The sequence below is a fragment of the Hippopotamus amphibius genome, chromosome 9 (assembly GCF_030028045.1).
Source record: "Hippopotamus amphibius kiboko isolate mHipAmp2 chromosome 9, mHipAmp2.hap2, whole genome shotgun sequence".
Taxonomy (NCBI): Eukaryota; Metazoa; Chordata; class Mammalia; order Artiodactyla; family Hippopotamidae; genus Hippopotamus; species Hippopotamus amphibius.
This window is the reverse complement of record NC_080194.1, coordinates 95,367,913-95,384,438: the sequence shown is the minus strand read 5'-3', so window position 1 is coordinate 95,384,438 and position 16,526 is coordinate 95,367,913. Positions and strand designations below refer to the sequence as shown.

The following is a 16,526-nucleotide window of genomic DNA, read 5'->3' as shown; positions in this document are numbered from 1 at the left end:
ACCTCGGCCTCCACATGTGGTCTGTGCTCGTTTGTGAGGATGATGTCTGTCTAACTGTCCTGCTGCTTCCTCCTTCCTGCTTCCGAAATTGACCTGAGTTTTTCCTTGGTCTGTGTGCCAGTGGGTGAAGCAGTAGGGCATGCTCTATTCATCCAGCCCTTGGACAAGACCAGGAATAGATGCTTCCTTGGCAGCCGTCCGTAGGAAAAGGGGGCTTTCAGCTGTCTGTGGATCCAGGGATATGTCTCCGTCGATGCCCACCTCCAGCTCCCATGCCCTCCATCTCCCTTCCTCCTGTTCACCTGCCGGAGGGATGGCTGTAGAGCCCACAAGTAGGGGTGGGCCTGCTTTCTGTCCAGCCAGAGCAGCAGCAACCTGTCTTTTCCTTTCCCCTACAGGAAGCTGCACAGTGGGATGAAGACGTACGGGTGTGAGCTCTGCGGAAAGCGGTTCCTGGATAGTTTGCGACTGAGAATGCACTTACTGGCTCATTCAGGTAGGCGAGGATGCCCTGACTGGCCCGTTCCAATGCACAGGCACCCACCTCCTGCCCGCCCTCACCCCCACTCAGAGCACGGATGTCCCTTCTGCCAGCCGGGCCTTGGTCTCCCTCGTCCTGTGGGTGCTCCCTCCACCCTGACCATGTGACCATCTGGATGAACCCATCCTCCTGCTCCCCTGGGCTTCCTGGGGCTTCGTTGGTACCCAGTGCCCTGTGTGATCCACCTTCCAAAGTAGACTCCAGTTTCATTAGCAGAACAGTTGTGGAATTAGGTTCTCGCTGTCTAATGAATCTGACTATTGGGTTCACATTATACAGGAGCCTTTAATTAAATAGATATAGAAAGGTTGGAACACAAAGCTAGTTACAGCGTGCTGTCTTTTGCAAGTTAATTTTATCCAATTCTAGTGGGGTCGACTCTGTGGCTGCTGGTATTTTTGCTCATGTTTGGGCAAAGCTTCTCTGCCCCCTGAGGCATGGACAGGCGAGTAGCACCGACGTGCAGTGTGCTCAGGCTTTCTCGGTGGAGGGAAGGATACAGCAGGTCCAGTGATGCTGCTTCGAGGCCAAGGGGTTGCCTGGGTTCAGTTAGAGAGGCCAGCACACTTCCCTGCCTGGGCCAATGCGCTTTTCCCTCTAATTCCCTTGCCTTTCAACCTCGGAGTCACGTGTGGGGGGAGAAGAGAGGGCTGTCTTCTTATTTGGGCTTGTTCTCTCCCGTCTAGTTCACGGTCAGTGTCTGCTGTCTGCTTTCCGATATTGCCTCCAGCGCGCGGCCCTTCAGGCGGTTGGTGGTTCAGCGTTTGTGAAAGGGGCCTGGGCTTTGGGGTTGGGCAGGTCTCCATCCGTGTGACCTCGGTTTCTGCATCTGTGAAGGGCAGGTGTTGCTAACTCTTATCAGTTAGGTAACAGAATATAGATATATATAGATGTACATATATATGGATGCCTGCATCACGAAGGCATCTCTGGTCCACTCCTTACCGTACAGTTGGTGTTTAATAAATGTCGATTGCTTCTGCTCCCACCTTCCCCCCTTTGCCCAGTTCTGAAGTTGTCCTTCGGGAGTGTTCTCATCACCGTACTCCTGTTGAGGGCAGTCTGGCTCTTTATAGCCTGCCCTCGCTGCCTCCATCGCTTTGATCTTGGAAATGCCATTGGGTAGCTTTGTGTGCTTCCGCTCGCCACTGCCTCGCCGCAGAGCCCTGTGTCTCCACGCTGCACGGGGTGCTGTCGCTCTCCCTGGTCTTCATGGCCCTTCGTCAAGTGCCCTAACTCCTTTTCACGTCCCGTTCTTCCTTCTTCCAGATCCAGGGATCGGGCCACACCAGGCGGCTGTCTGTCTCGTTGCGTGCCCACGTCTTTGTGTTCCATTCCTGCTTCCCATGGGGCCTCCTCTCCTTGATACCTGGCCACATGGAACCATCCTCATCTCCTCACCTGCCCCACATTGGCGTGGAGTCCTGAGTCCAGGCGTTCCTGCGCTTGGCATCTGCTTGGTCCCTGTGCGCTCTTTTTTGTTTTATTTTTATAATTTGCACCTCCAGTCTCCTTGCACCCCTTCATCTTTGCAGGTTGTTCAGGGTTTAGTGGGGGAGGGGGGAGGTTCATGAGCTGTATGCCCACAGGTGGGCCACCCTCCCCCAGTGCAGAGTGTGGGTCGTCCGTTTCATTTGCTCCCTGCTCCAGCCCCCATGTGGTCTCTAACCACGTGCTGTTGGACACTTCCATGCAGGTAACAGAGCCTGCCGGTTAAAGCTCCCTCACCCTCTCTGTGACTCAGCCCAGCAAGTACCCTTTCTCCTCACCGTTTCCTTGAATCTAGCGCACTCGCCAGATTCGTGTGCTTGTGGATGTGCTCTGTGTGCAGACCACCTCTGTGGCTTTCTTCACCTGCTTCCCTCTGTGTGGAATCACCTGTCCCCAGTCTTCCCAGCTCTTCCAGGGTCCCTCCTCTGGCCAGGAGCCGTCGAGCCTCCTTCTGGGATTCATATTTCTTCCTCCGCGGCTGTTTTGGGGCATAGACTTTCTTCTCTGTCTTATCATTATTAATGGCCTTGCCTTATCTCCTCCTACTTGGGAGTCAGGGTTAGGAATTTGGGCATCTACCTCCTGACCATGTGACCTTGGGCAAGAAATGTAAACCGTCTGAGCCTCTGAATGCAAGGCTCCCATTAGATACTCATTACTCTGCCTGAGACGTGACAGGCTTAGTAAATGTAACTTCCCTTTCCCTCTGTTCCCCTAATAGACTGGAATAAGCTGCTAGGGGATAAGGCCTGTCCCCCACTACGTGTAGCACATTCCCTGGCACATTATTGGGATCTATAGATATTGGTTGAATGAATGACTATAGCCTGGGAAGCCAGGCGACTCAAGCAAACTCCAGGCTCCCACCAGGTCTCTGTTGTAATAGGAAGTGTTTAGGTTGTGTCCCAGGGGTTGACTGGAGGGCAGCCAGGAGCCCACTGGCTAAGTGTGAGTTAGCCGAGGGTCTCTATCGTGAAGCATGACACTTCAGCAATGTTGATAGGGTGGGTGGGGGTGGCAGAGGGGGAAGGAGCTGCTTATACACATTCAGGTGGGTCCAGAGCCCCCGCTTCCGACGAGATGAGTGACTTTGCACCACCCCGTAACCAAGATGCTGGTTCAAGGTCCCACAGTCTCATGTGGTTACCCTGGCAGCTTCGGGAGCTGGGGTCTATTTTCCTAGGTTTTCCTCTCTGCCCCTGAAGTCTGTGCAGATGATTTGTCCCTTTGAGGTTCCCTGGCCACTGCCCTTGTAAAAGAGGATTTGGTGGTGGGGGAGGTATGATGGGTCACAGCAGGGCCTTGATTCACCCTTGCAGAGAGCTCGTAGCCTGCTACGACTCTAATATTTCTACGCTCTGTTTTTTTCTCTCTCTGGTCCTACATACCTCTCGCCCCTGTGCCAGGACGTGGAAATGAAGCAGCAGTAAGAGCTTCCTGAGGCTAGACCCCAAATTGTTTGCCCCCCTGTTAAACAGTGAAGGCCCTGAGGCCTCTGACTCTCCAGGGGCCGTGTCAGGGAGGTGGGGTTGGAGGGCTGGGCCGAGGGTGCCGGCTCTTCTCCCGGATTCCAGTAGCACAAGTTGGATTTTACCCATCCCAGTTCCTCCCCCAGTTGCCCAATAACACGGCTCTGTGAGGTCTTAGAGGAGACATTTGATTAGACGACAGGAGATTTTCTTGCTGCTCTGTTTTGAAGGCTCCACGCAGGGAGCCGACAGCCAGGATGGCCCCTGAGGGTCTGTAGTACAGACCACCTGACACAAGATCACCAGGGGCTGGAGCAGCAGTGGAAAGCGTCGCAGAACAGGAGTTGCTCCACAGCCCTGGGGACCGTGTTTTTAAAAGGGGGCAGGTCGTGGAGAAGGCAATCTGGTCTCTGGGTCGGGGTCAGGCTGCTCCTGGCTTCCCCTAAATGTTGTCCCTGCCCTGGAAAGGCTCATTCCTGCTGTTCCTCCGTCTCCGGCGCAGAGCTGCACCGGCTCACTTCCTCGTGGGCTCTGCCTGCGCGCTGCCCCACCCCCTCTTGGCGAGCGTGGCCTGTGTTTGTTATTGTAGTTCTGGCACTGGGCCAGCCCTGGCCGGGCGCCAGCCTTGTGGGTACAGTGTGTACAGTGAGTGCTGAGCCAAGTTTGTCATCATACACGATTAATTTTTTTTTTTTCTCATCTGGTAGGGGTGGGGTGAAGGAGGAGGCAAGAAGGAGTTTCTCCGATGCTTGAGAACAGGCCTCACTGAATTCAGCAGAGATATTATTTCTGAAAGGATAAAACGCTCTAGCTCACTCTCCCCCCTCCCCCACCGCAGCTTTCCTCTTTCTTGAACTGTCTTCCTCCTCTCCTCCGCGTTTCCCTAACCCAGGAGATCAGCCTGTATGAGATCCACACTGTGAGGTCTTATTTTCAGTGACTGGAATACCAAATTAATACTCCTAAATCAGTTTGCATTGTGTTGAAATTGACAATTTGTTTAATTAGAAGTTTGCCCTGTAGGAGGCCCTTCCTAGAGACAATTCTTTCTTTCTCTCTCTCTTTTTTCTTTTTCAAGACCCTAAGTGGTAGTAGTGAATGTTCAGTTTAATTGAAGTTTTGATTTCGATTTGAATGCATTAAGTAACCAAATGTTTATGAGATATACCTGATGATAACAGTAAGCTTAAGTTAACAAACAGTAACCTAACTCACTCAGTAACGAGACTGATCTGGCCAGACCCTGCGTTCTCAGAGGTGGTTTGGGGATCAGGAGGGTTTGAGCATTGCGAAAGAGACTTGGGGTGAGAAAAGTGACCACTGGAATGCTTTGCAAAGCTGCTCCTTCTGGAGCTTGAATCTTGGGTGGAGGATTGTGCAGGGGGCAGGGGAAGAATCCCAGCCCCCTGCATCCCCAGATCACTCTGAAGTTTCCTGCCCATCCTTTGCTGCTCCATCGCTTGTGGGAGCATCTATGACCCTCTGTCTCTCTGCCACTCCTTGTTCTCACTTAAGAGAACATCCTAGCTCTGGGATGTCCATGCAGAAACCACAGACTCGGGCGATGACTCGAGTTGGTCCTGCAATCTGCTTGGGTAAGGTTTCCCATTAGGTAGTATTTCCCACAGCTTGGCCTGACGTACTGGTGGATTATAGCTGAGCACACCCAGAACTGCTTGCCCCTATTTTTGCCTTGGCTGCATGCTATTTAGAGGCTTGCATATTTCCGTGGCCTGCTTCTATTCCGGGAGTGTCATTCATTTTTGGAGCCAGAAGCTGCATCGGGCTCTGTGTGTGGAACACTGGAGCACAGGCAGCACCCCTGCCCTCCGGGCGCTTACATCTAGTAGGAGAGATGTTTGACTGTGAAGTTATGATAAAAGAAGGTGTTGTGTGCAGAGTGCCGAGAGAGTTCTAGGAGGAATTCAGAGGTGGAAGGGGGCTCCTAGGAGAAGATGGGAGAATGGATTTCTGAGAGCACCTGGTGGGGGCAGCCCATGCCGCCTGGGGTGATGCGCAGTGTAGCTGAGGTGTGTAGGCTGGCCGTGGGGGCGGGGGCAGGGTTTAGAAGGGAGGAGGGGCCCAGATTGCAAGTGCCTCCAGTAGCAAAATGATTTGCATTTTACCTAGGGCACTCAAAAGCCACTGAAAGACTGGCTAAGGAAGGGACACTTTTATTCCTCTGGAAGAGAAAGGGCTTTTTGACGTACACTTGGCTGGAGTATAGGGTTTTTAAGACTCTTGGGGAAATGGCATGACTGGCAGTCAGTCCTGGGGTATGGCTGGAGTGTGGCGTGGCCTGTGCCTCTTGCCGTAGTTAGGGGCACACAGCCTGTCTTTGGGGGTCCCGTCCTGCATGCTCACTCCGCCTCGCCCTTTTCTGGGCACTGTGAGCCATGGCTGTTGAGAAACACCCCGATACCAGGCTCTTCCCCGTAGTCCGAACCACCAGGAAAGAACGTGGTCTTTGGCTGATGGAATAGCTGGTTCCAGCAGCAGCGTGGTGTGGCCAGGGCATTTTCTGGGGGTGGATCGCCGTCTGGGAGGGAAAGGGGCAGGAGGGGTTTGGGTCACCAACCAGATTGGTTCTTTCATGCTTTCCCCTGATCAGATGGAAGAAACAAAATTTTACCAGATGTCAAAGATTTGTGGGTTGTACGTGTTGCCACATTTTCTCTTTTGGGAACACTAAGTTTTGAGGTTCAGGGCCTTTCTTCCCAAAGACAGAGAATGTGGGGGGAGACAGGTCCCTGGATTACATCCTGTGACTGCAAGGCAGGGATGTGAGCTGTTCCCCATGCCGGTGATGGGAAGGCATCTTAGGATGCAAAGATGGCTTCTCCTGACCTTGTAGCTTCTTTCTCTCATTCCCCTCTCTCTTCCCAGATTAGGCATCTGCTAGAAGCAGGAGACTGGGGTAATCCAGGCAGCTGTGAACCTAGGATCCATTTGTTCCCTCTCTGCTTGCGCCCTTCTTCTGGTTGACTTTCTGCCAGCAGGGTAAAACTAGGAGATAACCGAGAAGAAACTCCTCAGCACCTCGATCTCACTCAGCATGCCCGCAGAGGTGGGCACGATGGAGGGTTTGGCTTAAGATGGGATGTGGGGCTTCCCTGGTGGTGCAGTGGTTAAGAATCCGCCTGTCAGTGGAGGGGACATAGGTTCAGTCCCTGCTCCAGGAAGATCCCACATGCCACGGAAGTCACGAAACCCATGTACTGCAACTACTGAGCCTGTGCTGTAGAGCCTGTGAGCCACAACTACTGAGCCCACATGCCGCAACTACTTAAGTCCGTGTGTCTAGAGCCTGTGCTCCGCAGCAAAAGTCAGCACAATAAGAAGCCTGTGCACCGCAGTGAAGAGTAGCCCCCACTGTCCGCAACTACAGAAAGCCTGTGCGCAGCAACGAAGACCCAGACCCAATAAATAAAAAATCAAATAAATAAATTAAAAAAAAAAAAAGATGGGATGTGAGTGCCTCAGAGACCACCTTCTCTTTGGTCCTTGTGGGTGATGGGGGAGCAGGAGAGGGAAGAGAAGCCACTGTCCCCAGCTCTCTCTCCAGCACGCTCCTCTCTCTCCCTCCCTGCTCTGAATCTGGCCTGCTTCCCGAACTTTTTCCCAGAGTGGTGTCGTCACTGGCCTGCCGGCAGGTCTGGATGTTCTGCCAGCATTCCAGAGAGTTTATGATCACTTGCAGATGTGCCTCCAAGAACACACTGTACCCAAAGCAGAAATTAATGCAGGCTTGACTGCTATCCAAGCCCATACACGGGAGAGAGGAAAAAGAAAACAAAAACTGTTTAATGCTGTTTATAAATTATACACTGGCTGATGAAAAATACATTTCTTCCCCCCTCTCCTCCCTCTTCCTCACTGCCCCCCACACCCACCCCTTCTCCCTTTCTGCCTCAGGAGCCTAAACAGAGACCAGAAGAATATGGTTTTGCCTTGTAGCTCCTGTTTTGGCTGGGATCCGAAACCCCGCTGTTGATTCCCAGCCAGGGTATTTTTCCCCTTTACCTGATGAAATATACTGATTTTTCCAGCCCAGATGGGGTGTTTTAGATTTTGTTTTCTGGGTTTTTTTTTTTTTTTTTTTTTTGGTCAGGGATGTTGTTTACAGCAAGTGACAGGTCCTCTGATGGCGTTGGGTGTGGTACTGGCCCCGGGGCAGATAAAGCCCCCCATCTCCCCACCTCAGTGCTGCTGGAGGTGTGTGCCTGGGTCCCCCAGCCCTGAGGATGTCACGTTGGGCCAGCCAAACAGAGCAAGTTCGGAAAGTTCATTGCAGGTCATTGTATTAAACAGTGTTTTCACCACTTCTCTCCCACCCCTTCACCTACAGCCCCTTTGTGAAAGGGGGGTTCACATAGCCCTCCCCCTGAACACACATGTCTCTCCCTCCATATGGTGCCTTAGCAGGGGTTTGGGAAGCTCGTGTATCTACCCCTCTGGAGCCCAGCCTCTCCCCCCGACGCTTCAGTCCCCCGTCCCAATTTATTCTATAAATTCGTTTCCACATTATGCCTATCCATTTACATGGCTTTTGTGTTTTTTAATACTGCTAATGTTTATCATTTGCCCAACAGGCTCGACAGATTTTGCTTCCTGTAGAGCATCGAGGCTTTAGAGCCCCCTCGTTGCTAAGTAGCAGTCTCCCTGTACTGTAATGGGCTGATTTTGTATTCCGTTCAGCGCTGTATCTTATTTTTGTATGCAAGACAAAGTGTTTTGATGGAGGACGATTGCGGCAGTGTCTGGAGGCTGTTTGGAGTTTTATGGGCTGTACAGTACACTGTGTGCTCTCTGAACAGAACACAGGCTGTTGAATTTTGGATTGGATTTGTCATTTTTCCCCCCTCGGAGAGGAGCCTGTCAGATAGAACATTACTTTAAGGGTGGAGGGAAGAAAGTGGAAATTATGTAACAACCTTTTTCTCTCTGTGTTTCTCTTTCTCTCTGTCACTCTCTGATTTTTCTATCCCCAAATAGGGTGGTTTCTCCCCCCTACACACACCCCCTTTCATACCATATGATTGTCGAGCTAGATAATGACGTTCCTATCAGGAAATGAATGGCCCTCGAGAGATGGATGCTGGGACATCCCGTCTGTCTGTCGGTTCTGCTCTCTCCTTCCCTCTCCCTTGCTCCTGCCATCCTTGTACATTCTGGGCTGCTTTGCTGGCCCTTGTTTTTGTCTGAGGATGGATGGCTAATGGGTTGCAGGGTAGGATTTTGGTGTGGGATCTGCCCAAAGGCAATGCCACTTTCTTCTTTCTGGGGTCTTTTCACCTTCCTGGATGGGCTCTCTGCCAGGATTCCTAGGTGGTCCTCCTTTGCCCTCTTCTCCCCTCAGCCCTCGTGCCCCTGCTGTCTACCCAGGCTGTGCCTGGATCCCAGTGTCCAGAGCTGTGCCCGAGAGACCAGCTGCCACCAGACAACGTAGCTCTCTCTGTTGGCTGTCCTTCTTGGTGCTGTCTTCTGAGCTCTCTCTGGTGGCAGGTGTTTATTTTTCAGCTCTGCTCTTCTCCTTGCTTCCGTTTTCCCCCCCAGTCTCCTCTCCTCTCACTCCACCTCTTTGTCCCTGTTTTTGCATCTGTGTTGCCTTCAGCCTTTTCTCAATGCTCCTGTGTATTTTCTGTCTTCCTTCTTGTGTCTTCATTAGACTTGGTCTCCCTCCATCTTGGTTGGCCTTCTGTCTCTCTCACAGCTCAAAGTTTCTTAGTTTGGAAGTTGGGTGTTGGTTGGGGTGGGGAACAAATTGTTACTCCGGCCCAGAAGGCCTGGGGAGGACTCCAGAGTGCTCCCAGCACCCTGACCCTTGTGTGCCTCTGTCCCTTGCCTCTCAGGGACCAGAGTGGGGTTTCTCTGGCTTGGTTCCTGCTTTCCTAGGTGCCTGGATGTTTTCTTAACGTTGAGCTGAGCGTGGGTGAGTGGATGAGCAGGGTTGGTTTTGCAAGATTCTTATTGTACTTTGCCACTAAGAAGTACATCTTGCTGGCACTATGCTTTCTGAGGCCTGTACCGTGCACCTGAGTGCAGAGCCCACCAGGCACCTGGCAGTGTGTTCACTCTCACAGCCCCATAGTACCCGGCATAGAGAAGGCTTCTGATGAGTACTTGTTGAGTAAGGGAATATACCCGGTTGCTGAAGTGTTTGTGCTTCTGGGGCACATCTGGGCTTGGTGGGGCCTGAGGCTTCCACAACTTGGGGTGCGCGCTCTCAGGGAAAGATTATGAGTATCGAACGTTAGAGGCCCTCCCGAGGAATGGGCCTGTGCAGCATGGGGGTGGGGATGCTTACGTCAGGGAGGAGGGGCCTCCGTAAACACCAGGAGCAGCTGCCAGTTGAGGCCCCCAGAGTTGGAGCAGCTGAGTGCGGAGATTCAAGGCTAAGGCTAGGATGGTGACATCTGCTCTGCTCCGGGGACCCTCAGAGCGTGGGGCAGCCACGTTTGCAGGCCCCGGGTTTGCATTCTCCAGGGGTCAGGACAAATCCTCCCACCTTTGGTAGACTGCCGTTGGTCGCGGTGGACCTGGTGGACGCCTCTGTATTTCACACCCTCTTCTCAGTGAGCCTGGTTGGGAGCTGCAGACCGAGCCTAAGTCCCACCTCCCCCAAGGACAGCCGCCAGGTAGTGTGGTACCCGCGGTAGCGTCCTGCCTCCACACGGGCCTGCAGGGACGCTCAGTGAAACGACATGGGACCCACCTCTTGCCTAGGTGCGCCATTGGCCTGAGCCGTAGAACTGTGTCTGACGGGGGCAAAGGACGGTTCTCTCGTGGTCTGTGTGTGTGTGTGTGTCTTAGGAACGAGGAAAGTGAGGGGTCTTGGAGGTGATGGGAAGTATACCTCGAGGTCCTGGGGTCTGTTCTGCTGAGTTCCCAGACTCATCCATTAGTTAGGGTTGGGGGAGGAAGTAGGATTGGACAGTTTTTTGGGAAGGACACGACTTACTCCACAGAAGTTGTGGGAAGGCTGCAGTTATGTTCCCGGTGGTGAGGGACAGCTCTGTGTGTGTGCGTGTGAGTGTGTGTGTATGTGCACATATGAGAAGAAGAGATTTAGAAGGAGCGTTTACATGAAATACTCAAAATTGTTCCTTTGCTGTAATGGCTCCACACAGACCATTACCTTGCAGATTTAAAAACTCAATGAGCTCATCATATCTAGTGACTTCCCCTGACATTCATGCCTGATTGCAGAGCCTGCATTACCTTTGCGTTTCAACTTCATTGTTTGTTATTAATTCTCAGATATGGGTGGTGTGTTTCCCCTTCTTGGATTCAGCTGTGAACACGTTGATCTGGTGAGATGGATGGAAGTGTTTCTCAACAGGACCCTACTCAGGAACCTTTGGATTGAAAAAAAAAAGTACCACGGTCTCTAGGATTGAGTCTAGCGTTTCCAGAGAATCCAGTGGGCTGAGGTGGGACGTGGGGTTGACTTTGGAGGGAGCAGAAATCTTGCAGTTTTTAATTTAATAATTTGGGTTTCCTATGAATGGCTCTGCATTCTGTGCAATACTCTGCATTTTCATAACTGTCTCTTCCACTTTGGGCAGAGGAAGGGAGGGAAGAAATAACAGCAGCAGTATTCTGTGGGCAAAGGAAGAAAACAAGAGAATGGGGCAGAGAACAGGCTAAATTTAAAATTGTAATTGGCTGACTTCCACTGGCTTGCGGGTGTTTTAATGACTCATAATAACTTCATTTAAAACCAGCTGAGCAGAAAATAGATTGGAGAGGAGCCTCGGGCCATTATGGATTTGTTTTTTTTGACAAGCTCGGTGTTCAGCAGCCAGGAAGGCTCTCAGAGAGGGCTTGGCTGTGTTCTCTCCCTCTCTCTCTCTGAGGGTTGGTGGTCTGCCCGGGAGAGATTGTATAGAAACCCAGGGCTGCTTTTTTTTTCACCCCCCCCCCCCATTTTTTTAACTGATTAAAAATAGATGCCTTGAGGTATTATTTTAGCATCAGTACAAATTTTTTTTAACTTTTGATGTGGTAAATGGAACATAAATAAAATTGTTTTTGAAATTACCGAATTAATTAGGTAGTAAAGCCACTACAATGCATAAATTTCCCTTGCCGGTTGCCCTGATCTATATGTGGGGGGCGTTCCCCTCTTTTCTCAGTCTCCTCCTCCTCTCCCCCACCAGCCCCACCTTCCCCCCATGCGGACCCTCCCTTTGAATGGCAGGGTTCTTTTATCATCCAGGCAACAGCTAAATGATTTTTTTTTTTTTAAAGATCTGTAGGATTTTGACAGGGTTGGCTCTGTCCTGCTATCCAGTCAGCTCAAGGAAGCACGAGTTTTGGGAATTACCAGAAAAGGCCCTAACCTGCCTCTAGCCGTTTTAAATAGATCCTGCCTGCTTCCCACGCTAGGAGCCGTGCCAGCCGGGCGAGTGATCCTTTTTCTCTTCTCTTTTTAAAGTCAGCCGGCTCGGCCATGGGCTGCATCTGTCTGGGCAGGACAAGAGGCCACCCCCCATCTGACTGCTCATAGCCATTTATCTGTCCCCTCTTATGGCACCTGTCACCTTCCTTGTGTCATCGCTATTTATTTGCTTGTCCTTTTTCGCCTACTAGACTCTAAGCTTCTTCAGAACATGTGATTTATTTACGTCTCCCATACTGCCTAGCAGAGTGACCTGCAAGGTGGTTATAACTCAGTTGTTTTTTGCATGAACTAAATGGGTGAATGGACGGGTGTGGGGTGAGGCATCAGGCAGGGGACAGTCCCAAAGCGCCGCCCTGCCTCCTTCCAGCCCTGGGGGTCAGCCGTCCGGACAAGGAGACGGGAGCAGAGGCAGGACCTTATTGGCGGCGTGCTCCGTGGCATCCCCCCAGCCTGACACATAGCAGGCTCTTGGTAAACACTGTTGAATAAATGAATGGCTCCGGATGCATGGTCGGGCCAAAGGGAGGAGAGAAAAATCACTATAGTGCACGTATTGGGTGCCTGCTGTGTTCCAGGCACAATGCTTGGCGTTCTCCATGTCTGAACTCACTTATCTCACGCTGACCTTGGAAGGTGGTTATGCTGATCCCATTTTACAGGTGAGGACACTAAGGCTTAAAGAGGTGAAGTAACTTGTGGAAGGTCACACCGCCAGGAGTGGCAAAGCTGGGTTCCTGGCCAGGGCTCTCTGCCGTCCACATCCTTATATCTCACTGCGGTGCTGGCCCAGAGGTGTGCTTTCCTGTTTGTGAAGATAACCAGTGTCTCAGTGACTGGGGGGGCTGAGATGGGGAGAGACAGTATGGCTCTGTCCCCAGGGGTCCTGGGGGTGGGATGGGGTCACTGGCTTGGTCATGCATCTGGGCCACCAGGAGCAGGTGTGTGGCTTATGAGCCTCTTCCTGCTCTTCCCAAGTCACGTGTGTCCAGTCGCAGTCGCCGTGGTGGCCATTCCCCCTCCCCGTCGCCTGGCGGGGCAGGGGCTAGGGTGGTTCCGGGGGCCTTGCCAGAGGGTCCGTGGGTGCGTGCTTGGCCTTCCCACCCAGATGAGAGCTTGGCTGTGTCATTTGCCCATTCCTGCTCCCCGCCGCTGTCCCACACATGGAGGAGGGGAGGGACCAGAGAGCTGCTGGTAGTTTCCTCTGCATGGAGACCCAGCTGGGTGTCTGCTCCTGGGGGGAGGCCCTCTGGTCTGTGATGCTGAGTCAGGAGTGAAAGGCGCAGCTGACCAGTGCTGCATCCCCGAAATGTGGGAGCTGCGATGACTCGAGGTGTCTCCGGCTCCTCAGACTCCAGTCGCGGCAGGAAGATCACAGCCTCCCTGATCTTTTGGATTCTGTCCAGTGGAGCTGGACCACTTGGCATGAGACAGACACATTCTGTCTCTCCAACAACCTCATCTTCCCCAGGCACGCGCTGGGGATGCTGGAGCCTTCTCTAGGGACCAAAACATCAACCAAATGGGAACCAGATGGTGAAGCTTGGGGCGGCAGAGAAACCTCAGTGACTGTTCTAGGTCACTAGATATGGCTCTCTTTGGGGGGGTGGGGTGGAAATCATTCATGAATGAGTTCATCACGTAGCCGATGGCCGGTGAGAGCCAGCTGATACAAAGCCTGGCAGGACAGGCCGAGGGGCTGCAGCCAAGGTGCTTACCTGCCCGGGGCTGTGGGTCTGGCTGAGAGGGTGATGTGCATCCCCAGCAAGGCTGGGCGTGCCCCCACCCCACAGGGGGAGTGCGGCAGTTTACGGGAGGGAGAGACTCGCAAGGACCAGGGTAACGAGGACTGGCTTTAGGAGGGAGGTTCCTGGGGTTTTAATGGGCTGTTTCCTGCGGCAGTGTCCACATGGAGCTTTGTGGTGGGCAGTGGACCTGCTTCCCTGCACAAGAGGAAGCGAGAACTTCTGTGAGCAAGAGTCAGCCGGGCAGGTGTCTCTTTCCTCCTCCTCCTCCTCCTCCTCCTCCTCCCCTTCTTCCTCCTCCTCCTCCTCCCACAGCAGTCTGGAAGAGGCTTAAAGCCCAGTTTCTCATACAGGAGAATCCTCAGAGTTCTAAGGATGTTATAACCCTCCGTGGGCTGCCGGTTGAGAAACTGCCTTAAAAATTAAAGGCTGGCACTTCAGGTGGTCCCTCCGTTGTGAGGTCTCCACAAAACAAACACACGTGTGAAAGTGGGGTATCAGATTGGACACAGATCCAGAGTATGCTGTATTTCTCATGCGAGACTGGGTGAACCTCAGACTGTGTCGTGAGTGCCCAGCCCCCAGAAAGCCCAGGTTGAGAACACACAGCTTAGAGGGCTGTGCCTCTCAGGTTGAGGACAGAGAGCTGGCTGCCCTGGAGGGTTTGGAGGAAAGGGTAGGAATTTCTTAGGCTGAGGCCCCCAGGGCCCCGCCCACCTCCTCGGACCACGTGGGGAAGCCCCAGTGTGTGCGGCTCATGAAGGTGAAGGTTGGCGTGCCTTCACCTGGCTTCTCTCCAGGATGTAACCTGACAAAGACATCTCTTCTAGACTTTTCCCCGGCAGTTAACACACTTCCTCCTCCTCCCCACCAACCATCCTATTTTGATTGGAATTCTTTTGCTTGCCAGGGAAAAGGGAAAAAAAAAAGTAAGCTAAACTTTTCATTAGGTAGTTGGGATGAGACGTCTTCTGGGGTAGTCGGATTAAAGCTCGGTGGCTCTCACTGACTATTACAAGCTAATTGAGCACCGGGAGCTCATTGGCGGCGACAATGAGCATTTTGCTGGAGTAATTATGCAAGGCCACGATCGTTTTCAGTAACAAGGTAACTCCAGGTAAGGAGAGAACTCCCTGAAACTTTTGATTTGCTGGAATCCTCCTCATTTTATTTCTTCATTAAGAGGAGCCCAGGAGAGACAAAGGCCCAGAGACCAGCTCTTCTGAGAGGCTGCTGCCCACCGGGAATTTCTGCCTGAACGGCCCCGATCGCATGGTCCCTTTGCTGGAGCCCGAGAACAACCTGGCACGCCTGGGAGAGCCCCGATGGGCCAGGTTTACATGGATTGAGATTTGGGGTCCAGGGTCAGACGTTGTGGAATATAGGATGGGGAGGGACAGGTGCAGGCACTGGAAGCCTGGGGACAGCTGACCAGGAGCCAGGGAGACTCACAGGCCAGCATCTTCATTGCTGAAGTGTGCGCTGAGAGCAGGCCCGACCGCAGGTAGCGAGGCTGCCATCACACCTTCTTTCTCAACTGGGGTCTGTCCGTCCTGCGTGGGTGAGGTGTGGACCTGCATAAATATGGTCTTTTCTGTCCCAGAGGACTCTTTTGTGGTGAGACTTAGACATGCTACCCTCCCCGGCACCGCACCGCCAGCCAGAGTCATGATCAGCAGGTTGGGGCCTGAACCTGCCACCTGCAGGTCTGGGCTAAGTGGCCTGGGTAGGACTTTTCAGCGCCCTTTGTCAGCGGGCCTGGGGCCTTGCCAGGCCGACCTTGTCCTCTGGGTGGCCCTGCCAGCCTCTGGCCCACCGCCCACCTGCATTGACTCACGCCCCTCAGAGGACAGCATGTAACTGTGCTTCCAGATATAGCCCCCGGCCCCCCGGGGGGACAGGGAGGGTCATTGTCATGGAGCTCTCCATCTTTCTGACACTGCATGCCCTGTGTGGCTTTCTTCCCTCACTTCTCAGTCTGGCGCAGCCTAGAATTCTGCTCTGCGAGCAAATGTAGAGCTATTTAAAAAAAAAAAAAAAAAAAGTACGTGGCCCATTTTTTCTCTTCTCCATCTCCTGCTTCAGTTTTTAGGGTTCTGCCTTCAGTCTCTGGCCTGGACCATCTTCTTCCTCCATCTCACAGTTATAAATCTGTCCCAGTCAGAGGCTGGCTGCATCGAGGCAGGAATGTGTTGTTTGGTTAAATTGTAAAATTAGCTAGGAAAGTTAATGAGGCATTCCGCCTCTGCCTTCCGAAGAGCAGGAAGTTTATGAAGGTGCCTCGAGTCCCTTGCCTAGGAAGGAAGGAAGGAAAGGAGGGAGTGGGCCAGGAATGTGGAAGAGCCTCGTCCTGGTGGGTTTGCAGGCCTAGGACCCGGCTGTGGCCTGTTTAGCTGGGAGGGGCCTGAGAAGGCATCCCTCACAGCTTCAGCTTTGGCACAGCCTCCATCAGCCTCTGTGAACCCACAGGGGCTCCCTCCCTCGTGTCCGAGGACTCCAAGGCTGCGTAACAGGCTCTGGTTAACTCCTTTAGTGCCAGATTTCTTTTTTGTGGTTGTGCAAGCCTGAAGAGACAAAGACCAAACACTTCATCTTCGAGGGCGCCCATGGCAGAAGGGAGAAGGCCAAAGGCAACAGCTATGACGGTGGCCGACACTTCCTGAGGGCTGACAGGTGCCAGGGGCTGGGCCAGATACTTTATTCCATGATCTCACGTGATCCCCACAAGACCCCCTATAATGACCCATATTATTATGTCCACTTTATGGATGGGGAAACCGAGTTTACATGTCCAGGATCACCGAGCAAGGAAGAGGCAGAGTGGGGCTATAAACCCAGGTCCGCCTGTCTCCAAAGCCCCTGGTCTTAACCGCGGA

At 52.8% G+C, this 16,526-nt stretch overlaps 1 protein-coding gene across 5 annotated transcripts in view; it reads left to right on the top strand.

The window, feature by feature from the left end:
* Positions 1-16,526, top strand: part of ZBTB16 (zinc finger and BTB domain containing 16) — a 186,944-nt gene that overhangs the window by 94,524 nt on the left and 75,894 nt on the right. For all 5 annotated transcript variants that reach the window (XM_057747645.1, XM_057747648.1, XM_057747647.1 and 2 more), the window contains exon 3: positions 399-496. In XM_057747645.1, coding sequence (XP_057603628.1) covers positions 399-496 — 98 coding nt within the window. The remainder of the gene's footprint in view (positions 1-398; positions 497-16,526) is intronic.